Source organism: Vicugna pacos, chromosome X, assembly GCF_048564905.1.
Source record: "Vicugna pacos chromosome X, VicPac4, whole genome shotgun sequence".
NCBI classification, from domain to species: Eukaryota; Metazoa; Chordata; class Mammalia; order Artiodactyla; family Camelidae; genus Vicugna; species Vicugna pacos.
In genome coordinates this window covers 25014074-25040959 of record NC_133023.1, presented here as the reverse complement: position 1 = coordinate 25040959, position 26886 = coordinate 25014074, and the positions used below count along the sequence as shown (strand labels likewise).

Below are 26886 nucleotides of genomic sequence, written 5' to 3'. Positions count from 1 at the left end.
TCTTCTAGCAATACATGTATTCTGTATCATTAAATATGTCATAGCTTTTTGTTTAGAATCACAGCATACATGTAAATACACAGGTACATGAATATAATATACTCCTAGTCTGAAATACTATACAAGTAATAAAATCATAAGTGAATGTGGTTGATTAATACATAGATAAATGATAGATAAGTAAATAGATAGATTGATAGAATGCTCAACAATGGGTACCCACTTTCAGGCCATGCTGTCAAATGTAGTATTTTGTGGTTTCCACAACAAGCTTGCATATTAGGGGCTTCATTAGGAATAGAGGAAAGCTTCTGGTCCACTACCATTGCAGAAATGGCTAAGAAGTTTAGAATCTACATCAAGGATTAAGATTTTATTCTTTATTTGACTTACTGTGTTACATAGATGCAAAAGGAAACAACTATTCATTAAACATTATCTCTGTCTAAGGCATTATCCTTCATGCTGTGTTATCTATAAATTATGATAACACTTATCTGATGTTTACTATATCTTTCTGATCGCAAGAATGGATTCTGATTTGGATAGCTGTTTTTTTCCCCTCCACCTACTAGAAGATGCTAAAGATCATGCTTATAATTAACATAAGATAAAATGTCTTTTTATCTAAATGACATTGAAAACTTATGCTTTTATGATTAGAAAAAGATTTGAATGATCATTGATGTAGGCTTTAAGAGGTTACTATTTTTAATTCACCACCATAAGCCTCCAGAATAACCTGATAATATGACCCAAAGTTGTTAATTTGTGCTTGTGTAAACCCTTTGAATCTTGAGACTTATTTAATGACTGTATGGAGATGATATTCTAAATGTCTTGGAGTATGTGAGCTACATAGTTCAGCTGTATAATTTGATCAGTGTTTGTTCATTTTATGGGATGTAATATATTTCACATTGGTTTGATTTATTGTTTCAGAGTAAAATTCAATTTAACACGTTTTCTTGCTAACTGAATTGTAAATGAATTATGTTAACAACTCCCTTGTGTAAAGGCCTAGCCAAAATACATATGGTCAATAACCATTTTGTGTGAAATAATCGTATAAAAAAAGCATGCTTTAGTGGACCACTTTAGACTTGCATATTTCCTCATAAATCAACTTTATGCAAAGGATAAGAACTGAACAGTAATGTATTTGAAACATTTCAACTTTAATGGCCTTGTAAATTAGGTTCACGTCACCAAATATTACCCTCATTTATTTTCTGCAGGAAAAAATGTCTAATTTTGAGTATGCTATTATTATTATTATTATTGTTTTAACATGCAGAATTCTTAAGTGTATGTTTATAGTTTAAAATTCGATCAATTTTTCTAAGGGACTCCCTCAAGAAGTAAAATTTTACATCATTTAAACATATGTATTAACTTTGAATTGTTAAATGTTGAATCTAATTCTTTTTATTTCAAATACAGTAATATATGCTAATGTTTTAAATTTGTATCTAAAACAAATCTGATCCAGATATATGTAACCAGTTTTTAAAACTTTTTATAAAATCATTTATGTATATTAGTGTTAACAATTGTTAAAACCATTTTCTCTGTTGACTTATTCAACATCCATGTTTCAAGACAGTGAATTTAGGACCTAATTGTTGGCAAAAAAGTACAACAAATCTAGTAAATTTAGTCTTTATCAGTCAGCACCAAAACCTTGTATTAGTAGGTTCCAATCTATTCTGCATGAATTCTCTTTAAGAAAAACATTGATTTGATAATCACAATGTATTTAAGTCACTAATTTCCTAAAATATTCTAAAAAGAATTTCAAGTCCCTCCAAAATAAGTTTTTAATATCTTATTTTGTGTGTGTGTGTAAACTCGAATTTCAAGGTACTGTAGGATAGAATCCACTTGGCTGTAAGAGTTCAGAGTTTGGAAAATGTCATTATGTACAGAGCTCTTATGGGAAACAGTTACACAGCACCTGAGCAATAATGGATTCATAACCTTTATTCAGTTAAATAAATGAAAAGAAATAGGACCAGACATTCCTGCCAGTGAAAATAGCTTAAATAAAAGCACAAAAGTAAGTCCACATGTAATATGCTGAAAGCATACTGTGCATCTGTGCAAAATCCAAAAGATTAATTTCTGCCAAAATAAAATTTTGTTTTTCCATTATTATACTTGAATATTTGGAGGTAAATTCATATTACCATAATTAATTTAAACTTTGTAATACTAAGGTTTCTTTTTTCTCTTAATTCATTTAGTAGAGAGACCCAGAATTCTAGAAATATTTGACTCTGATTTCTTGGCAACATATGTACTCTTTACTGAAAATTTCATCTAATTCATTCTTCATCATACAGCACTCACTCATACAGAGTAACAAGTTGATAATGAGAAATTGAAAAAGAATCTCAAAGCTTAGGGTTAATTTGCATTTGGTTCATATAAACCTCGTGAAGCTTAGCCCTATCAAGATTATTTGGATCTTTGCAGCATTTTCTATTTCAAGCTATTTTCTCTGCTTATACGTGCCCCAACCTATTTTAGTTTAATTATTTTTTTAATTAATAAGAATATATGGATGAAAACAGAAATGATGAGTGTGGATAGAATTTCAAGGTCATTGCTGTGGCAATCATGACAGAGGAGGCATGGGGATTCACCCTGCTTCCTGCTATGTCTAGTTACATCTAGGGATGATGAATCAGCCTTCTCCAATTGAGTGACTATTTATGTAGGTAAATGAATCAAACTATTATTCTGTCAGAGATATAGCCTTCTCCCCCATCTAAAGATACATCATTTAAAGATTCATTTTTTTAAATGAAGCACTTTAAACATGGAAAGTTATTAACTATTTACACTGTATGCTAAATTAGAGTACAAATATTTTTAGCTACAAAAATTCTTTGCTGAAAATGAAATTCCATCCGTATGTGTCATATAATTTAGAGACTAGGCAGAAGAACCACTTAGAAAATTTTAAATAGGGAATTTAGAGTTATCTTTCAAAATACGGAATTGTACATCTCTTTGATCCTGAGATTTCACCTTTAGGAATTAGATATGTAGGCATACTCATACGTATCTAAGGCACATATATAAAGATGCTCAGTGCAGCATTGTTTACAGTAGTTCCAGTATTATTCCGTACTATTAAATGTTCGGCAGGTATAGCTCTACCATTGGATTGTAGGTTCCATAAAATCAGAGTCCAGGTTTGCATATTTTGTTTTAACTTTTGCTCACTATTAAAGCTATAGTGCCTAGCTTAATCCTTGACTTATGATAGGTGCCCAATAAAGAGTTGCAGAATAAATAAGTGGATGGATGAATGCATGCAGTATTACAATTAATTTTAAGGTCCAAATTATATGTATGTATATACATTTTTGTGTGTACATATACAGATGTCTAAAAACATTTTTAAGCTGCATTTTGCTGAAAACTTTTCGGTAGGCATTTTTCTGAGTACTTACATTTATCTTAATTTTTTTTAAAAGCTTTAGCCCCATTTTATAGATGAGGGCATGAAGACATTAGGTTCCTTGTCCAAAATTATGCAGAGCCGATGAGCTCTAGAATAAGCCTTTGAATTTACTTCATGTAAGAAAGTAGATATATAGGTAGTGTGTTTGTGGGGTAATTAGGTTTATTTACTCATTTTATTTTTAGAGGAGGTACTGGGGAATGAACCCAGGACCTTGTGCATGCTAAGTGCATACTCTACCTCTTGAGCTATCCCCTCCCCCTATAGGTAGTGTGTTTGTAGTTTGATCTCCTTAGATAGATAGACAGATAAATAGATAAATGAGTGGCTAAATGGACAGGTGGATAGATAGATGGGTGAACAGGTGGATATACAGCTAGCGTAGCTTCTCCCAAGAAGTACTGTGTGTAGATTGTGGGACTGGAATGTTGTATAGATGTGGGGTACTTTCATTGCCCACTTTATATATTTCTGTACTATTGTAATTTTCCACTACAACAAACATATATTGCTTTTATAATAAAATATTTAAATGTGAGAGATTAAATCCTAACTAATAGAGAAAATCAGGGGATACTAAAAGATTAATTATTTGGGGCCAAGCATATCTATATGCCCTGTTTCTTCTGGGGGAGAGATTTCCTTTCAAGGGACAGGCTCCCCATCATGATGTGAGCAGAAAAGAGGCCCATTTGGGTAATGTGAGACCAGAGCTGAGTCTGATGTTGTAGGTTGTCAAACAGGCTATTCAGGATATGGTAACTGAGCAAGTCATACCAAACTGTGAGGCTTACGCTCATCAGGAGAAGCCAGGCCCATGTTAGTAGAATTCAACTTGGAGGAGAGAGATTTGAGAGAAGCTGAACTTTCAGAATGAAGAACCAGAAGCTTTGTGAAGAAGCTTAGCTATGTAGTATTTAGCAGATCCATTTCAACTCTTGTTCAGCCATTGGAAAAGAGAAGAAATTTAAAAATTGCAAATAGGTAAAATGAACATCCAACAATTAAAAGAGGAATGAGGAGCTACATTAAAGCCTTTCCTTCTCTCTGCCCATTCTTTGATGTTACAAATTTCTAGCCAGAAGGGGTTGCTTTTCAAAATAAGACACACACACATCTCACACACACAGTAGTTATGTAAATGACGATATCAGTTGTTTATAAATGTGTGTATACCATGCCTCATTTGTCCTTGTTTCTTTCTCCCTTTCTCATTCTCATATCACAGCTTAAAGAACGGCTTTTACAATTGTAATTATTCAGTAGCAGCTTACCCACCACTATGTCATAGTTTTAGTGAGACGGCAAGGTTTTCACTTGCATCAATCTTCCAGCCCACCATGTATTTAGACACTTAGCACATAATTTCTGAGACATCTGCTTCATCCAAGTTCTAAGGTGTTATCTTTTCTTATCCGGGGTCAGAGAGTAATTGAACAAATTTTTCTGTAGATACCAGTGAATAATTCTTGAACATCTATTCTATACAAAGCACTGCTATTTTGTAGTGTCTGTGTCAGAGCTTAGAAACTATGAATAAAACATTAGTTTTCCTGTGCCTTCAGTATTAGCTTGAGTATTTTCTATCTGAATTAAAAATGTGCTAACTTATGATCATCACTCAGGTTTCTTGATTAACCTGCTAATGCTCTCTAATTTAGAAATGAGTGCTTCTTTCCCTACTACTTAAAAAAAAATAATACGATCCTTTTCCTAGAGATGTTATGCATATCCAACCTCATTTTTTGAGAATGTGATCAGTAATTTTAGAAATACTTTTTGTGGTTCAGTAGAAAGCTAAGGTTCAGTCTGTTTAAGCCTATCTAGTGTCACAAAATTAGGGAACGAGAATGTAAACCAGGTTTTTTTTTTTTTTTTTGCTTTCTTTGGCTGTCATTTACTAGTTACATGACCTTGTGCAATATTCTTAACTCACGAGAGAGTGTTCGAGGATAAATGGGAAAACATAATAAAATCCCTTGTACATAATTGATGCTTGATGAAGGTAATTAAATATCAAACTGAATCTCTTTAACATCATCTTGGAAGGTGATGAATACTACCTGCTCCTTTTTTTTAACAGTGCTTTCTTTCCCTTCAGCCAGTTCTCAGTTTTCAACGAGTCTTACTCTGTATTCATTTCACTAAAGTGAAAGTTTATTCCCAGCAGCCGTAATTGTCTGTTACTTCATTCATTTACTTATTGAACAAATAATGACTACCAATTGTCAGTAAGTGGTAAAACAATTTGGAGAAAGTTCCTGCCCTTATGGTGCTTAATATTATTGTAGGGAGACATATAATAGCAAAAGAGTGAATACATAAGCATAATAATTACGATTTGTGACAAATGACAGAAAGGAAATAAGTCAATGTGAAATAAAGGAAGAGGGAGTGGGCTTCTTAATACAGGGTAATTTACAAATGCACCTCTGAGAAGGCACTGTGGGAGCTAAAACCTAATGGATTAAAATGAATAAAAATTGCAAACAGTTGGGGAAATATTTTAGGTAAAGAAAACAGCAAGTGTCAAAACCAAGATATATAAAAGGGCCTGTAGTATCTGATAGGAAAACAAAACCAGTATATCTGAGAGGTAGCGGGCAAGAAGATGAGAGGCCATTCGATTGCTGTTAGCTAAATGTGCAGGATTGGGTCAGATAGAACCTTATCAGACAGGGAAGCAGTTTGGATTTATTCTAAACAAATGAGAAGCTTTTGAAGTACGTTAAGTATGAGGGTGTTGTACTTTAATTTGTGTTTTTAACAAGAGAATTCCAGAATTCCAGCTGTTGCAAACAGAGTGAACGGAAAGTGTTAGAAAGTGGATTTAGTGGTCCCAGAAGGACAAGAACCTGGCTTGGGTGAAAGAGAAATAGAGAACATGAAGATGAGTCCATGCATGTATTCCTTTTAGAGGCAGGAAAGACAAGTCTTGATGATGGATCTCATGAGGGAATACAGAAAAAAGAAAAATCAAGGGCAGATCCTAAGTTTGCAACCTGACACAATGTGTGAATATTGTAGCTGTATTCAGAGATGGTGATTAATGGGGAGACTAATGGTTTTGAAGAGAACTGGGAGCCTTGTTTTGTATGTAACAAATTATAGAGGTGTCTCCTGAGGGAAGAGAGATCTCAGCTGGAGATAGGTATTTGGGCATCATTAGCATATAGGGAATATTTAGGAGAGAAGGAAAGAGAGAGATGAGGGAGGAGGAGGGAGTAGAAGGGGATGAGGGGAATGGAGAGAAAATTGGATGACATCACCTAGGGAAGCATGAGAGTAGCTGGTACAGAACCAGATTCAACCTCTAAACCTCTCCAAAATGTCAAATCACCGAAATAGCTTGCGCCAGAAAGAGGGCCTGTGAAAGTGTGTCTAGATCCACAGAAAACCTGAAAAATGTAGTGTCAAAGAATCCAAGGAAAACAAAGCAGTTGAAGAAGGAAAGAGTGTGACTGGGAGCTACAGAATAAGATGGAGATAGAAAAACATTCATTAGAATAGGCAACATTGTAGCCATTAGTGGAGTAGAGACACAGAAATTGGTTCTCTGATCCTTTCTTACCCAGAGAAGCCTTCTGAGCTCATCCTCCTTAAAATATCGACTGCACCATTCCCTACCCATTTTATTGTTCTCTATAGCACTTACAATCCGAGAGACTGGAGATTTGTTTTTATTTACTGTCTGTGTCTCAGCTAAAATCTAGGCTTCAGGAGGGTGGGGTCATTGCTTCATTCAGTGCTGTATTTATTGATTTCCAGCATCTGGAACAGCTTGGGCATATATAAGATGTTAAGTAAATATGAGCTGAATAAAATAGAAAATGGTAGTAGGAAAACTAGATACAAAGAGTATAGCTGAGACATTTGAAACATTTCATTATAAACCGGAACAGAGAAATAAAAGAGGAGCCAGATGATACAGGCTCAGGAGAGCAGATTGTTAAACTCAGGAATTATGCTGGCAGATTGTTAAACCATTGGCAACTTAAAACGATCCATGGCAGGAAGATTTCTACGATGGAGATTGGCTAACCCTGAACATTAGGGATTTTGCTGTTATTGTGCTTGTTTTTTTTTTTTCTCTTTTAACTTTTTTTTTGTTTGTTTTTGTTTTTGAGTACTGTTTTGCTAGCATACCAAGGTGTTTTATTTTTGTTTTTTGTTTTTTGTTGTTGTTGTTGTTGTTTTTTAATTCTGTTTTGTCTTTCAAGTGGCATTTAGGAAAGCATGTCTGTAGGATTTGGAAGAATTGAGGATTCAATAGAAAATAAGTACAAGTAGGCAAACTTGCCTTAAATGAAATGAGAACTCTTTAATTGTAAGAGGAGGAAAGAACAAGTAGATGGCCATAGGTGTCATCTGTGATTTGGAGTGGAAACATGAGGGAGCTTTGTTCTGATAATTAAAAGCCAAACCTTATACACAGGATCATAGAAAAATAACCTAGCCTTCTCTCACTAGTTACCATGGTTCTTTATTCCTCCTCATACCTCAGTTTACGCAGTGTTTTCCAACACACATACACGCATGATTCTTTTTAGCAATCAAAATTATATACCCTATTCTTGTATAAAAGTTTACTTCTTCTTACTGTCTTGATATTTGCTTATTATATGCTTTTTGATCTTTATGTTCTTTTTCACTTGTACCTTTCACATCATTGTTTCACGTATGATTATCTTCACTTTTTTGAAGTTCTGATTTACATTTTTTCATATTAAAAGTTATTTGTCATCAATGCATATTAATTTGTGTATAATTACGAAACCCTCATTATATGGGTGGAAGTTAGAACCCCAAACTCATGCTCAAATGAAATTTTATTGTTGCTTTCAAATGCAGAATGTGTCTGTAATTTGAAAACATACGGAGATTTATCACTTGTTTCTTGTGTGTTTCTTCAGTATACTTCTGCTAGTGTTTAGAAACTATACAAATGTATGCTGTTTGGCCATTGGATCCAGTTTTCAGTTAGAACACTACAAAACTGGGGTTTTGTTCAAGAAAACTCTTTTGCCATCAATTATGTCACAGTTTGGGAAGTTTGTTTGTGATGGTGTTTTACTGAACACTCTACTCCTTCTTCTGATGTTGCATTTGATACTTGGTGCTGCAGACATCACTTCATAATAAATGTTTTGTGTCTGAGACTTGCATCTGGGTTGGTTCCTTCAACTTGTCCCATAATCCACCATTTTTTACCTTAGGAGTTAGTAGATAGAGCCATTCTAATTATAAAAATGTTTCATTCCAAAGTGAATTGATGTCATGCATTACACATGGTAAGCACCCTACACATATTTGGTGAATGTATAAATGTAAGGAGACTCAAAAATTATAATCATGTGCCAGTTGGAACAAGTCACAACAGATAATGTGTGTATATATGTATATATAGCATATTTACTCTGTACACTCATTTTCTCAAGTGTCATCACTAGCTATTTGTGTGATATTAATATGACTCATTTTATAGGTAAAAACTGGGATATATGGAGAATTAGTTAATTTTACCCCAATCTCTAACTTATAAAGGGCAGAGCAATGATTTGATCAAGGGATGTGTAATTCAACAGGCTAAGCACTTTGATATGAAATGGATACATTTTTATAATATTTGTTACAGAAAAGGTTGATCTTATATACAGTTTCTGCTTTAAGCTAGTTGTCATTGAGGACCTTGCCTTGGAACTGCCCTTTCACCATCAGGCATATTTCCAAATCCCCAGTCATACCAGAAAACACCGCAATAACCACTGAAATTTGTGTCAAATGAAATGAGCATCTTTGTTCTGGCTTCATTATTTATCAACTGTCATGTCTAGCTCTGTAGAGAATGAGGGGGTAGAAAAAGACCATTCTGTGTTAGTAAAGATATTATATGGGGTTACTTCTGAAACTTACTATACTTTTTCTAGCAGTAGGAAAAAAAAAGTCAATTTGGTTAGATCAAAAGCAAAGCACAAAAGCAGCAGGTGACAATTAAGGAAGCAGAGTTAAATGTCACTGAGCCAAAATACTTCCTTCTCCAATGGAAACTCCAATAGTTCTTGCCACAATAGGCATGTAGAGAGAATTGTAAGAAAGTACAAATGTTTTTCCATCAGTAGTCTCCCACGCTTACTGATTAACTTCCATTTGTTAGGTCAAGCTAGCTTCTGTTTTCCTTGTTTTAGAGGACCTGTACCGAAAAGTTGTTCTAAGGTTTTAAAGGTCCAGGGTTATTATTTTTTTTTAATAAATATATTTGAATGGAGTACAAGCTCACTGAGTAGCTGGAAAAGAGAATTTTGAAATTTGGGAATTGAAAATAATTTAGAGACAGAACACTCTGATTAGCTGCACACAGAAGATGTGTGATATTTGGCTAAAAAACGTTCAACATAAAAGTGATTTATTTGAAACTTGTAAAGTGAGGCTTGGTTGAGAATTTCCACTTAATTAACTTACCCACTAGCTTCTGTGCATTTGTTTACAGGCACTATCAGAATGCTTAGTCTTAACATTACAGTGTCCCCAATCCTATTCACTTCCCTCACAAATGCCTAGCAAAGATGGTGCATTTGTGAAAGGAAGTTTTTTAACACAATGAAGTGAAAAGAATTAGGTGATAGGGATAAATTGGCAGGTGGTAAATTGAGGTTTTGGAAATTATTTATGTTTAATTTGTGTCCCCGTTAGATTCAAAGTTCTGTGAGAACAGATCGCTGGGCTTATTTTTTTTTTTTTTACCATTATATCCTCAAAGACTAGAATATATATCTATAGCCTCAAAAACTATAGACTGGCACGAAGTAGTAACTCAATAAATGTTAAATATATTTTTGTGTCTCATATTGTCTATCCAATACTTTTCAGAATCAATAACATCACCTCCAGCTACTATTATTTATTGGATTGAATACATGATGTATATTTGCATAGGTACATTTAACATGGTTTGGTTAGTGGCCAGAAAGCTGAACTAGTTTTCAGTGTATCTGAAATGTCCTCTAAGCACCTGAGTTTTGTTTTTGTTTTTCCCTGTTAGACCCTAGGTAAGCATTATGTATTTTGATCACTGTTTTCTACTTGTACCAAGATTATAGTGATAATTTTCTGCTAGCTATACCATAAGTATATTGAAAGGAATAATTGGATGTTTAAAAGATAAAATTGTTTCATATTTCTCATGTATAAATGAAAGCCATTGCTTTTAATCATTAATTTTATTACGAAACTGAGTCATCTTCATCAATACAAATTATTTTCATTGCTATGCTTTATAGCCCTTTAATGAGAAGCATTGTTGTTAGATGATAAAAGTGACTTGGATTGGTAAGTGAAATGTTAAAATTATGGAGTGGCTTAATTAAGGTGTACTTAATTTAGTGAGGGCAGAACATGTAGAATGTTAAAGAATTTACCTGGAGGTGACCTGTGCAAGTTATTTTCTTACTAGAATTCTGTATAACCATTGTGTACAGTAACTTATAAATGGAAAATATATGTACTTTGGATGTAGTGCTAGGTGAAAAATATTAGAATTGAAAATAACCTAACACTTTGATTAATTAGTCCATCACTATGATATCACCTACAATTTACAAATTCTAGTGCTTAGAGATCAGATGACATTATAACAGTATCTCTTCACTTACAGACCTTTGCTTTCACCAGTAAGTTCTTTAGAATTTCACATCTATGCATCTGGTTATTTTAGCAAATTTCACATCTTTAGAATTTCACATCTATGCATCTGGTTATTTTAGCAAACACAGTTTTTTAAAATTGTGTTTACATACATGTGTTCACATTTTCATATTTAGAGCTATCTGACTATGTTTAGTTTGTGACCACATGTGTTCCTTCTTTCCACTTCACCCTTTCCCCTTCTCTTACAGTGAATTTGTTTATTTTTATTGTTTTGTTCCTAATACAAATTCTGTAAGAAATTATCCAGGTGTATTCTGATCATGGCTTGTAAGTGGCACCCTTTTATTTTTTATTTTTATATAAAACTCTTAAAAGGCTGACCAGACTTTGTGAGTGCACATTTATGCATCTGTTATCTTTGAAATCCTGCTTTTTTCTGATTACACATGATGTGCGTTATAATCCAGTATTTCATTTCCTGCCTTTCTCCTGGCAGAAAACTGACCTGAGGGTTAGACAGTAGAGGCTCTTGTTTAAATTTCCCAGAGGTGTTTCAAGGTTGTGCCTGGCAGCTGACTAATCAGACTTTCTGGAGGTTGCCCAAGATAAGAACAGTTTTGTTGAAAACACCAGTTTCCTAACAAACTCATTGTATTGACTTTTTGAGGGTGAGGGCATACTAAAAGAAAACTTTGTGCAACTTTGTTTTATTGTTACTTTTTGATCTTTATGGATACTTTTATTATAGAATATATTATCTAATTATAAAATTAGTGATTGCTGAATAGTGTAGAAGATATAGAGAAGATGGAGAAAAAGAAAGTTATTTTCAACCCCACCAGTATATTTCACTAGTGTCTTAAAGTATGTTCTCCTAGTCTTTTCCATAAAATTGTTATTATAGTCTACGTAAATTATACATCTTTCTCTTTTGATGTCACCTTATAAAAAATTCATTTTCACATATTATCAAAGATTCTTTGAAAGCAATATTTTGAATTGCTTTGTAATATTCATATACAATTACAATTCATATACAATTACATATTTGGTCATTTCTAATTCTAATTCTCTATTATGCAATTTGGAATGGATTTCTTTTTTTTTCTTTTTTTGTATGATAAATACAAAATATGATAAATTTCAATGTGTAAATAAGGGTTAAATTTCACATCAAGTTGACATAACTCTTCATATAAAGTTCTGATTATTTTCTTGTGGTGGATTGCTAGAAGGAAAATTACTGGGTCATTGAATATGGTTGTTTTTAGACATAGCCAAAATGTTTTTCATAATGTTGGAACCAACTGATGATACTCTTTTGGCAAAGTAGGAGTTTGGCCAAATCATTGACACTTCTGCAACATGGACTGTTATCATTTTGTCTTTCTTTATTAATTTCAAAGGCAAAGGAATATCATTAAATCTCACATCTTTAATTTGCATTTCTTTGATTACTAATGGAGTTGCATTTTTATGTTTATTTACACTTGTTATACCTCACTTATTAGAAATAGAAATCTCTACTACTATGGAGAATATAGATGATGTTTGGTAATGGAACCACATGGATCACAGGGTCATTATCTAGAAAATGACTTTGAGATACTTGGTTTTCAAATGTGCTAAGACAGCATTCTCTGAAATAATGAAGGTAAGGTATTGAGAAATACAATGCACTGACTGAGTTCTAATTCTGATTCAAACTAGCTTTTGGACTTGCCGTCAAACCCCTGTGGGCCTCAGTTTCTTCAAAAACTATGGAATTTCCCTGGATGATTTATTTTTTCAATTGTATCCATCAATATCAAAATTCGAATGAGTGTAGAAACACTCATCAGAATTAGAGTTATTGTTCATGAAATAAAGTTTTCTAGCAGTATTATGAGTTCTCAACATTTCCATTCTGAAGTGGCTTCAAAATTGGGATTAGGAATTAAACTTTCATGACAAGGAACCAATGCTATAGTAGGGTTTTAGTGCAAAGATTACTTTCATATAAATGAAAGTTCTTATTTTGGGGGTTCATTCACTTCTTTTACTTGATACATTTTAATGTCTTGTAATAAAAAAAAGAAATCACATCCCATCGTTCTCACCCACCTCAAATTCTGTAGGTACTCATTATTGATAATACTATTTTCAGTCAGTTACTATCTTGTACAATTCTCATCTACTACTGTGGCTTCAACTACTCTCTTTATTCAGTTTAGCAAATATTTAGGTGCTCAAAGAATCCCAGGCATTGGCCTTAGTACACTTATCATAAGAGGATTACCCACAAGTCATGTAGTTTCTTTTGATTTCTAGTACAATGTATAGTCCAGAATTATTTGTTGTGTGGCTCATCCACTGAATACTTACAACATAGGCTAAGCATATTCTATGGCATATAATAATTGCTTTGTAAATATGTAATATATGACGAATGGCCTTTCTTTCCAACCAGCTTCTTTTCTGGCTTCCCTTTAATAGTATTAAGGGTCTCCTACAGCTAGGTCTGTTTTGATATTACTAACATGAACAACCCCAATTGAAATATAGCAGGAACATCAAGATTTAATAAAGTTCACAGTCTTTTGTAAACATTTATGCATTTGCCCTTCACAAACACCATGGTGAGATTGGGACCCTGATTTTTATTTTACAGATGAGAGAACAGAGGTAAATGATGTTAATGATATTTCTTTACAGATAAAAATACATAGGTACATATTTTTAAAAACCCAAATCTTCACATTCAGAGTTGCTCATTCTTTCGCTTTATCACATTCATTCTCATTAATAAGTTTAGATTTTTAAGTGAATTTCATCACTTGAATTCTATCAGATAATAAAACCACTATTCAGTATTTCAAATGAAAATACAAAGCTGAATATATTGCTTCCTTAAATCAGGGGGTACTGTGCTGGTCAACCAGAGTCTCAAAGGAGAGTGTCCTTAGGTTTGGAGGGAAACCCAGAATTCAAGAGATCTGTGAACATTCAGAGTTGGGAGTAGATTGATGTCTCCTTTAGAAACATGGTTGGTTACTTAGGTGAGACCAATGTTAATTGCATTCAGAATTTTGTTCATTGAAGTAAGTCTGCTCCCTTTCAGAAGGGAGAAGTTGGTGTTGGTTTGCTTGGGGAAGCATGAGCAAGACCATGTGGGCAGGTAGTTGTTAATTGATTGAACTAGATGGAAATGTGTTTTAGTGGTTACTTGTTACCATGGCTGCACAACAAGCAGTGTCCTCCTTCAGTCCTCTTCCTTATTGCATTCTCAGTTTATTAATCTTGGTACTCCCAGGCCTTAGGACAGGATTTTGCATGTAGGCATTTCCAAAGACTGTGGAGTAAATGATTTGAAATTGAGTGAAGTTATTTTGGACCTGTCGTAGAATTTCTATCATGCATCCCCTTGTTTTCATTACACAGACTATTTTAGTTCTCTGACACCTCCTATCTGGATTGAGTCCCAGGCTCCTATTTCCTTCTAGTTTTTTTCTCCTTCATTCCATTCTGCATTTAACAGTTTTACTTTACAAAAATTTTAGCGCTGTTACACTCTTGATAAAAGTAGTTATTCTCCAACTATTGAACTAAGGCCAAGTTTTCTATTTTGGTACTGACAATCCTTCAAGTTCCACATACAAGCTACCCATTTTGTCTTATTAATCACTATTCTCCACTCTGTGGCTAAGATACCCGAAGGCACTATTTCTGGGGCATGTCTAATCTGTCCCTACCTCTGCACTTTTGATCATGCTTTTCCATTGCCTGGAAAACCTTTCTTCATCCCCTCATTTCCAGTGAATGAAATCATATACATATTAATTATAGTTTTCTATTCATAACGAAACTTCTGGTCCCCCAATAATAAATACTTCTTTTTTTCTGAACACATTAAAGCACTGGTTGTGCCAGTTAGAGAAACACATTTTACATTGTGTTCAACAATACAATTATTTTGTACTTTTCTTCTTATTTATTTTATTATTCCAAATTGTGAGCAGAATCTATCAATTCTCTATCTTGTTAATCTTCTGGATAACATTAAACTATTTAAAATATAATAGCTCTTTAGTAAATATATGTTGAAGGAATTCAATAAATTTTAAAATATCTAAATTCCTTTCTATAAGAAAAGAGAGATTGTATTCTACATACTGGTACAGCTGATCCCACACAACTTCAGAAGTGTGATGGTACTGGATTGGGGCAAAAATGTCAATAGTTTGGTCAGATAATGTTTATTTATTATAGTGATTGATACTTATGAATATTCAGTTTCATCCAGACAATGTTTTGTGTTTATGTCAAACAATTTTTTTTCCAGGACAAATTTATTTATTTATTTTTTAACATTTTTTATTGATTTATAATCATTTTACAATGTTGTGTCAAATTCCAGTGTTCATATTTTTCAGTCATTCATGGACATATACACACTCATTGTCACATTTTTTTCTCTGTGAGTTATCATAACATTTTGTGTATATTTCCCTGTGCTATACAGTATAATCTTGTGCATCTATTCTACTTTGTTTTTGTTTGTTTGTTTGTTTTTGTTTTTGTTTTTGTTTTTTAGATTCCACATATGAGCGATCTCATATGGTATTTTTCTTCCTCTTTCTGGCTTACTTCACTTAGAATGACATTCTCCAGGGACATCCACATTGCTGCAAATGGCATTATGTTGTCTTTTTATGGCTGAATAGTATTCCATTGTATAAATATACCACCTCTTCTTTATCCAGTCATCTGTTGATGGACATTTAGGCTGTTTCCATGTTTTGGCTATTGTAAATAGTGCTGCTATGAACATTGGGGTGCAGGTGTCATCCTGAAGTAGGGTTCCTTCTGGATACAAGCCCAGGAGTGGGATTCCTGGGTCATATGGTAAGCCTATTCCTAGTCTTTTGAGGAGGCTCCATACTGTTTTCCATAGTGGCTGCACCAAACTGCATTCCCACCAGCAGTGTAGGAGGGTTCCCCTCTCTCCACAGCCTCTCCAGCATTTGTCATTTGTGGATTTTTGAATGACGGCCATTCTGACTGGTGTGAGGTGATACCTCATTGTAGTTTTGATTTGCCTTTCTCTGATAATTAGTGATACTGAGCATTTTTTCATGTGCCTTTTGATCATTTGTATGTCTTCCTTGGAGAGTTGCTTGTTTAGGTCTTCTGCCCATTTTTGGATTGGGTTGTTTATTTTTTTCTTATTGAGTTGTATGAGCTGCTTATATATTTTGGAGATCAAGCCTTTGTCGGTTTCACTTGCAAAAATTTTCTCCCATTCCGTAGGTTTTCTTCTTGTTTTACTTCTGGTTTCCTTTGCTGTGCAGAAGCTTGTAAGTTTCATTAGGTCTCATTTGTTTATTCTTGGCTTTATTTCTTCTAGGAGAAAATTTTTGAAATGTATGTCAGATAATGTTTTGCCTATGTTTTCCTCTAGGAGGTTTATTGTATCTTGTCTTATGTTTAAGTCTTTGATCCACTTTGAGTTGATTTTTGTATATGGTGTAAGGGTGTGTTCTAGCTTCATTGTTTTACATGCTGCTGTCCAGTTTTCCCAACACCATTTGCTGAAGAGACTGTCTTTATTCCATTGTATCTTCTTGCCTCCTTTGTCAAAGATATGTCAAAGATATGTTTTATGTTTATGTGAAACAATTTTTGACATTTGCTTAGGGCAGTAAAAATTATACTTGATCTATTTTTACCTTTCTTTCTTTTTATCACAGCATATATTTGAGGCCAAACATACACATGAACATGCCTGTGTATAATATACCAGTAAATAGGCATGGAAGTTTTTATTTACATTGACAAACTTTTAAAATTCAATGCCTTTCTCACAGCATGGTTTTATTTAATACACTAAAAAATAAAATTCTGAAGTATTGTCATTACAGGTGAAACTGAGTAGTTACCAATGAAAAGAAGGAAAATATTCTATAATTTCAAAATATGGTGAAGAGGTATAGTATCTACCATACAGTGAACACTTGAAAAACTTGAAAAACAGTTATCAAATAAGAGGGAGATTTTAGGCTTCAGAATTTCCAAGCTAAGTTAGTAAGATTTTTTGTTTTTAGAAAAGCAGTGTTTATGCACAAAGTAATTTTTAGTTCTTCCCTAAATAATATTTGCAGAAAGTTACCATCACCATCTGTTGGTTAATAATTAAATTAAAATCAGGAGCAGAAAATACGTATTATATGACTTTATACCTTTAAGCCTTATGCATCTGTGTCCAATAAGTATCTTTTGAAAACAAATAAGCAAAACAATGAAATGGTAGATAATATAAGCGTCTGCTTATGTGTCAAAATAAAAGATCAAAGTATGATCTTCAAGCCAGCAACTTCAGCAGCATCTGGGAGCTTGTTGAAAATGCTGAGCCTCAGGCTCCACCTCTGACCTACTCAGTTGGATTCTAGTTTTAAAAAGATCCTCAGGTGATTCATATGCACATTAAAAATTGAGAAGTACTGTATTATACTCTGGATAAAAGCAGACCAAGGAATATTAGCTAACTTTTCCCTCCTCTGTAACTCTTTTTAAAAATACCTTAAAAATAGTTGTTTTGATTAATTATGTTCCTGCTACTTGTGAAGGGACAGACTAAGTGACCTGTTCAATCTCCTTTTATGCTTGTGGACTTGAAATTTGACTCGGCTTTTTTTAAGGTCATAATCAGAACACTTATCAGAATATACATATTTAACTTAAAACAGATCTTTTAATGCTGGCTAAGCTAGGATAAATTTATGGCAAGAAAAGTGCCTGGCACATTGCTGCAAAGTTATTTTGGCCTCCTGCCAGGACTTGTGTTTTTAACACTTCTGGGATTAATGATACACTTCACATGAAGGATTATTTTTACGTTTTGATTTCCTGGAATGAGCACAGTAGGTAAATTGTAATGCCAAGTAGCAAAAGAAGCTTTTGAAGGAGCTGCCACTTACTATATGTGTTATTACAAATTATTATTGACATTGAATGCTGGATTTCTTTCACTCCCTAGATATGGCAAAGGACATAGTGTCATATCAACTTTATGTGAAGGAGTTTTAAATTTGTCTCCAAAGTCTGAGAAGGAAAGGGACATCTGACTTTAACAGATGCACCATAATGGAAACAAATATTTTTAATATACTTAAGGAATATTTCAAATTATTATACATATGGTATATAGCTGTTTTATTTTGTTTTGATTGGAAGTATGTGGTTCATTTCAACACGAAGACATTATTTTGCTCTTTACATACTTAATCACCAGCAAACATTTGATTAGGAGGTACAAGCTTTTTTTACTGGAAGCCAAGGCATTGTAGCTCTTTTGCATAATTGTTTAATTACCAATGCACCGTTTTAATTGACATGCTATTATAACTTTTCATGGAAAAGAAGATGTAATCTTTTGTTTGTTTGTTTGTTATCTAATGAAAACCACTCTCTTAGATGGGCTAGTTTGGCAATTTGACTTAGGAAAAAGTATTGCAGAATGAAGTTTTTATGTGAACAAGGAAAAGAAATTAACTTTAGTGCTCATCTCATTGGTCTGCCAGATTGGAAGGACATTTTAGGCCTGATTATCATGTTCTAATTAAGTCTCTGGAGGACATTCATTGACAATCGAGTGCTCATTAATCTGTCTTCTTCCTGTAACATTGATTTGTTCTTTCCCCTTTTAGAGAGTCAAATATAGAAACCAAAAGTTGATTATGTGGTGTTAATGTGCTTACAGATGTTGCCACCACTTATCCAGATAAGAAGTCCATCTTAATGTACATCACATCACTCTTCCAAGTTTTGCCTCAACAAGTGAGCATTGAAGCCATCCAGGAAGTGGAAATGTTGCCAAGGCCATCAAAAGTTACTAGAGAAGAACATTTTCAATTACATCATCAAATGCACTATTCTCAACAGGTAAAGTGTCGAAAGCATAATTAGTATCATTGATATTTCTACTTTATATGTATTTTTAGATATTATACATACAGATCTATTATCTATGGGTATATTCATACCTATGTGTATATATAGCATATTACATATGTATATATTTACATACAGATACACAAATATATGTATATATAGCTTAATAGGTGTGTGTGTGCATTTGGAGAAGAGAGGGAGAGATAGAAAAGACTCTGTAAACCTAAATTTTATCTGATATTATGGATTATAATGTTTTTAAAGCACATTGTTAAAATACTCTGCTATTGATAAAATATTCTGCTATTGATAAAATACTCTGCACCATAGTGTAGAAATATGGGGCATAGAATATTTTGCATGTCCATTGTGTAAAATGAAATAAAATAAAAGGTAGACTCATATACATATTAAACTTTCCATCAGCTAGAGCAAAGAGCAGAGAATTAGACCAAGAGCAAAGCACATTCTCTGCTTAATATTTTCTTATTTTTAGTGGCAACTTGCTGATGTATTAACAAATTTTGATTATTCAGGGTAAACTTCTTGTTAAGATAAAAGCAGTATAAAATATTTTAAATAAAAATTAAATGGACAATATATATGACAACACTTTTATTATGTTATTGTACAGAATCCAGTGGGATTCTTCTACTACATGGCTGATTTTCCTTCCCAACAGTGGATATGTACGGTGTTTTCTTTTATTTTCTTTAATATAAACAGTGATGCAAAAGCCTTTAGCAAAATTTCTGCTGAAGGCATGGAAAGCTCTTAGGCCTAATTTTCTCACTCTACTAAGCTAATTCTATATTTAGCTTATGAAAGCTTCAGTCCTTTCTAGGATATTGATGTGATGAATTCTGGTTTTGTTTACTTTGGATTCAGAGAAAATTGCTTTTGGATGCCTGTTTTTGCCAGATTGAAGAGCACCATCCCGTATTAGTGCTGGAGCTGTGTCAGTATGGAATCCTTTTGGTTAAATCCCACCCTCCTCCCTTCCCTGATGACCTGCTCTCCGACATGACATTGAGCACCACAATTCTTGGAGTGTACCAGTTTCTAATATCACTCATATATATTTAGGATTACATTTTTCATTTCACTGTTTCCATTTAATATTTGTTTTTCTAGTGTGTTGGAAAGCAGTCCTTCCAGGGTTACTTATGCTGTCTCCTCCTCCTCTCTGTCCTCCTCCCCCTAACCCTTCTGCAGATCACAGTCAGTCTAGCACAGGGCTATGAACGAACTCCTTCCTCTCCTAAGCCTCGGTTCAAGAGCTATGCCTACACACAGGCTGCTTATGTCACCACCTCTGACCCCACACGGAGCCCATTTCCTTCACAGGTCTGTCAACATTTACTCTCTGTTCTGCAAACCAAAGAACTTCTTCATCCAAGATAATCTAACATGGTTTTTGTTTATTTGAATTTTGCAGTGCCTTTTTTCCCTCCTCCATCAAGAGCTGTTTCATTGCTCCCGTTTGTATTAGATATTTCCCATGATGCTGTCTTGTTATCCAGACCTATCTAGCTTTGACATATGTTGATTGTTTATGAGTGGGGATTCTCGTAGCGGGGATTTATACTATCATGATATAATTGCATGTAAGATTATCTTTTATAAAGGCTACCAATGGTTATACCAAAACACAAAGCTCATTAAAGAGAGCTTATTTAAAGGAATGGAAAAATGGATGCAATTTAAATATCACATTATTTGGGGAGATTTTTTTAGATATCTGATACTGAAAGAAATACATATTCTATGTAGATACCCTTATTGTATTTTCACTGTATAAATAGGGATTTATATTCTATTTAAGAAAAATATAACTGCAAGCTTCTTAGTATGATATATTTTAATTTTGCTCGTTCAAACTTGTGTATAGCAGACTCTGTAGTATTTATACAAGAAAATCACCCCCAAACCAGATCAGATTCTGTGCACCATTTAATGCTTTCCACGTAAGGAATCTTCTCAGTGGAGTTTTCCACCATTATTGCAGTGTTGTAGGAAACCCAAAAAATACAAGAAATTATAGCCTTGTATATGTTAGAGTATGGAAATGAAATGTGCTAGAACTGCTAAAATTTCATTTTACAAGGAAACTTCATTTATTGTGCTTAGTAGAGCAATTTGAAAAATTCTTGAGGAAGTGACTTTTGTCAGTAATACACTATGAGTGGGAATTTAGTGAGATTATTGTCTTGATCCTATTGGGGAAAGTGTACATTTTTGGAGACATTGATTTTTTTAAAGATAGTGGTTGTTTTTAATTAGTGATTTATTTGGTGCAGTTAATTGATGCCTGAGGCTGAAAAAAGTTAACACTTCATGTGTTTAAAATTTAACACTTGAAAGATTCCCCCAGGGAAACATATTTCAGGGCATAGCTATGCCCCTTTATCTTCCGCTAGTTTTCTTGCAAAGCTGAACAGAGGAGACCGGGTGAAAATGTTGGTGTGACTCTGCTTCATCTTCAATTAAATTTCCATCCACGTTTTCACAAAGGCCAGCTGTATAATCTTGAACAAGAAACTTAATCCGTTTCCCCATTATCAGTAAATAAAAATAGTTCTGTCACACATTACTGAGTATTTACTCTGTGCCATGTGTATACATGATATGAACTTTTCAAACCCTTATAACAACTCTTAAGAGGTGGGAGGTACTATGTTTATCCCATTTTATGTTTAAGTATGTCCACCGTTTTCTTTGTTCTCCCTCCTCCCCTCCCACCATCCTGGCTCTCCCTGACTCTTAATGCTCTTTTTATCACCATCCTCCCATTGAAACTTGCAAGACTTAAATAATAGGTGGTGTACATCCTGAAATAAAGGTAGTATGCCAAGACAAAGAGATCAGATTTTTCCCTCTGATTATCACTTTATTGAGCTCCCTCTTCCAGAAGATTTTCTTCAGTGCTTATTCCGGCAGCGCATTTTTACCTCGTTACCATCTCATTAAGGCATTGCTCAGGTATGACTCCTTAATGAAGTAATTATAAATGGACTTAATTTTGCTAGATAGTATTTGTTCTCTCTACCTTTGTCTAAATATTACAAAATATGTAATATATCATGAAATAGTCAGCTATTCAGTTCTCTGTTTTATTTAACGCAAGCCATTGAAATAAACCTATTGTAATCCTTTAGCAAAGAAGAAATATGAATCACAGTAGATGGGGAATGATATATTCTGCCTGAAACAGAATGCCTGATGTGTTTCTCAAGGAAGCACATCAGAAGATGATGTTACACGTAGTTAGGTTTGGTAAGTTTATGTCTTAATGATTTACTGAGAAAATTTTTTCTAAGGAGTTTCTCAGAGGGGCTCAGCCTTTACTGCCCCCTGTAGGTTGTATCTGATCCACTTCAAATGACAGGCCAGACTGGATTCCATTAGAGGGTTTTCATTCAAGTGTTTACTCGGTGGTCTGTAAGGAAGGGTGAAAATTTTCATAGTAGGAGAGAGAGCCATGCGAGTAACTGTACCCTATAGGAAACATAAAATGCCTAAATTATCTTAAAAGTTCCCAGTATCTTAGAAACATCACTTATCCCCATCTGTCCCAACTTGTAAAATCTGATTTATAATCATTGCAGTTTCTGAACATGTTGTGGTTAAGCAGTCTGCCCTAACTCAGGATCTCTGCCTATGAATCTGTTTTTCTCATAATTTACCGAGAAGAAATACTATCTGGTATGAACGCTAACTTTTCCTTCATTGTATCTCTTAACTGTCATCCATTCTTGAATGGAGGGCATCCATTTTATAGTTGTACTGAATTCCTATTTTTATGACTTTGAACATGCCTCTCATTCAACTCTTAATCTTGTATCAAAAATCCCCAATATCTTTTTCACTCTGTATTTCTCTCTCCTGGAGCCTCACCCTGTCCACAGCTCCTATAGGAATACATCTCACATCTCCAAACACCTCACTCCATTTTATCTTGTTAACGTAGTATTATGTGAGTCTTTCTTTCACTGACCACTTTTTGTAGTCTATGCTTTATAAATATATTTATTTCTTCAACAAATAATTATACTTGGTCACCAAACAAAATGTCTTTTTTATCACCTCTCAGACTTTCTACCATCATGGAAATATTTTTCTTATAGCCTCTAGACTTAGGTTCTTCTCCCTCTCTGACTGTTCTTTATCTCTTTCATTATCTGGGTATTTTTCCTCTTCCAACTCCCTTAGCATAGGAGGCTCATTTGAGATCCTTTGACCCTCTCTTTTGTACACGCTCTTTCGTTACTGTGATTTAATCTCTTGACTTGAAGCTGTATACACTGATCATTGTATCTGTGTTTTCACCACTTCCAATCTCTCTTGAGTTACATCCTCATTTCCAACTCATTTTCGGTTCTTTGGTACATATCTTTATCTTGATGTCCACTCATGTGTCAAACCTGGTATTATGTCCTGAAGTGAACTTTGTTTCCTTGCTCACAAACCTGTTGCTTGTCTTTTTTGTGATGTAAATGAGGATATTAATCAGCAGTTTTTGAGACTTAGATGTGACATACTCCTTTGTGTTTGTATTAATTTGATAGTCAATAATAAGACATGTATAGTCAATTCTTTCTTCACAGCATTTCTCCACTAAGTTATATCCCCTCAATATTCATATATGCCCTCTTATTCAAGCCCTCTATACTTGTCTTCTAGATTACAGAAATAGCTTTGCAATCAGTATCACCCTTTTAGCTCTGTCCCATCTAAATCAGATTTGATTTCTGTATTAACACCTTTAATAATATAATTCACAAAATTTTCTTTATTTCCTTTTGCCTTTATAACAACTCTATTCGCCTAAATTGCATCAAGAGGCTCCATGATGTATGAACAATTTATATTTTCATGCTTATTTCATACTAATCTATTTTATGTTTTCTTTACTCCCGTGAAATTAAATCAGTCTCTCTCCTACACAAGTGCCAAACAATTTCTCATGTTAGCTTTTATGATTCTCTCAGTCTAGAGTGATTTATGTCTCCTTTTCAAATTTGCCTATTTAATACAAATTTCAAGGCCTTAGCTAATAAGTGGTGGAACCTGGATTTAAGTTCAGATTATCTAACTCCAAGCCTATGTTTAATTGTACTGACTACCACTGAATTTTCTCAACTATTGATTCTCACACATGGAGTTGTACTCATTTATGTAATGATTTTACACTTATTTATAAATCATCTGCTATATGCCAGGTATTATTATAGGATCAAATGAAACAGCAGTAAACAAATACACAAAATTACTTCTGCCTTAATGAAAAGCATATGCTCATGGGAGAGTCATTATATGAACAAAGATAAGCAGTATCATTAAGTTAAATAACATTTCAAATAATATGTAATATGCATTAAGTAAAGTAAATTTTAGTAGTAAGTATAAGTAGTGCTAAAAAGAAAACAAAGAGGGAGGTGACGTATTTAGTATGTGGTGGTGAGAAGTTGAAATTTTAGTTTGGGTAGTCAGGGAAGGACTCACAAAGAATGTAAATTGTGAGTAAAGACCAGAAAGAAGTATCGGTATCTGGGGGAAGATAAACCCATGAGGAAGAAACACAGATAGTGCAAAAGGCCTGAGTTGTAGGGATATTTGGACTGTTCAAGGAAAAGTAGGGGTGAGAGGCACAGTGCTAAGAGATGGTGTCTAAGCTGTAATAGTGGACCAGAACACGTTGGATCTTGTAAGTAATGGTGAAGACTTTTTACCAATGAGGCAGAAAGCCATTGGAGGAGTCATGTAAACTCATATTATTTCAATATGGCTGCTGTGTGGAGAATAGACTAAAGGAATAAGGATGGAAGCAGGGGAACCAGTTAGAGTGCTGTTGCAGTAAGCCAGGCGGGATATAAGAGAGGCTTGGATCTGGATTATTCCTTTTTTCCCGCTTAAATATACGTAACATAAAATTCACCATCTTAGCTGTTTTTCAGTGTACAGTTCAGTAGTATTAAATACATTCATAAAATTGTATGACTATCACCACAAAACATATCCAGAATTCTTTTCATCTTACAAAATGGAAACTATATCCATTAAACAATAATTCCCCATGACTCCCTCCCTCCAGCCCCTGGTGAACTACCATTCTACTCTCTCTTTCTATTAATTTGGCATTTTAAAAAAAAGATTCAACATATATTGAGAGCATACAATATTTGTTTTTCTGTATCTGGCTTTTTTCACTTAGCATGATATCCTCCAGGTTCATCCATGTTGTCTCAAATGGCAGAATTTCCTTCCTTTTAAGGCTGAATAATATTCCACTGTATATGTGTGTGTGTGTGTGTGTGTGTGTGTGTGTACACCCCCCCCACACATTTTCTTTATTCATTCATTCATTGATGAACATTTACGTTTGTTTTCATATCTTGGCTATTGTGAATAATGCTACAATGAACATGGGAATGCAGATGTGTCTTCGAGATACTGTTTTCATTTACTTTGATATATCCTTAGAAATAAAATTGCTGCATTATATGGTAGTTCTATTTTTTTTTAATTTTTGAGAAATCTTCATATTGTTTTTCATAATGGTTCTATCAATTAGCGTGATGCATAATAATTGAAATCTGGATATATTTTGGATAACCTACAGGTTTGCTCATACAATGTGGAACACATGTTAGCTATATTTTTTGAGAATATTTAATTGTGTTATAACAGAGATGATAGATAAAACTTCTAAGGTGCATTAACAATCAATTGTAAATAAACTAATAGCTTATGAAATAAATAAGTGAAACTCATGTGTTAAATTTAGCTGATAAGGAAGTAAATAGCTTATGAGACACAGGCAGAAGTCAAAATGTGTGTTAACTATAGATAGTAGCTTAACCTATTATACATGTTAAAACTAGATGGAATAAATAATGGAACATGCAAGGGTATTGCTATGGATAGAAAGAGAGAAAATACCAAATCACAAGGTATAATCATATCACCTCTGGACTAAGAGCTACATAATTCCTAAGTTGGCCACCTGTTAATGACGCTCAATATGGTCTTATGGCCGCCTAAGTGCTCTGCATAAAAAATGCAAATTAATCCTATAACTGTTCAGCAGACTAATTGATGTGCTATCACTATAGGTCAGGTGTACTTGTCCCTGCATCTCTCTAGTAGAGCAAGTGTGTGTAGCCTTAGGTACCTTCTGTCTATTGGACCCCTTGCTCAAATCTCACCTCTGGTTCTGTTTAGCACACCATCAGCAGGCAAGGCTGATACAGCAAAACATGAATATGGGATAACCCAAAATTTAAATAGTATGGTGGTCTTTCTGTTTGACTTTATCCTAATTGCATTACCCCCATATGTTTCACCTAGCTTCTTGCCATACACTTTAAACTGATTTAGTAAATGATGGGATTCAAGCACATTAATTTGGTTGGTGAGCCTTTTTGGTTCATGATCTCTGAGATGGCATACCTGGTAGAAGAAGTGGGGGCCACAAATGCATCAAGATCATGCTCTACCATGACATGGTCAGAGTGAGTTATGAAAGAATTTGAGAAACCAAAGATTACTGCAAGGTTTTTGCTTAAGCAATAGAAAGAATGGAGTTGCCACCAACCAAGATAGGATAGACTGTAGGAGGTCCAGGGTTGGGAGTAAGATTAGAAGCTCAGGTTTGAACATGTTAATCTTTATCTTTAGTTTTTTAAATTGAGGTATAGCTGACATATGCTATCATATTAATTTCAGGTATACAGTATAATGATTCTATATTTGTATATATTGTGAAGTGATCACCACAATGTCTAGTTTACATCCATTACCATACAGAGTTACAGAATTTTCTTTTTCCCTTGGGG

The 26886-nt window shown here is 34.0% G+C and overlaps 1 protein-coding gene across 3 annotated transcripts in view; it reads left to right on the top strand.

Annotated features, from left to right (window-relative positions):
* Window positions 1-26886, top strand: part of DMD (dystrophin) — a 1854428-nt gene that overhangs the window by 436737 nt on the left and 1390805 nt on the right. For 2 of the 3 annotated variants that reach the window (XM_031673322.2, XM_072956638.1), the window contains 2 exons: window positions 18858-19039; window positions 20264-20395. In XM_031673322.2, the coding sequence (XP_031529182.2) occupies window positions 18858-19039; window positions 20264-20395 (314 nt within the window). The remainder of the gene's footprint in view (window positions 1-18857; window positions 19040-20263; window positions 20396-26886) is intronic. The other variant, XM_072956633.1, reaches the window with a different exon arrangement.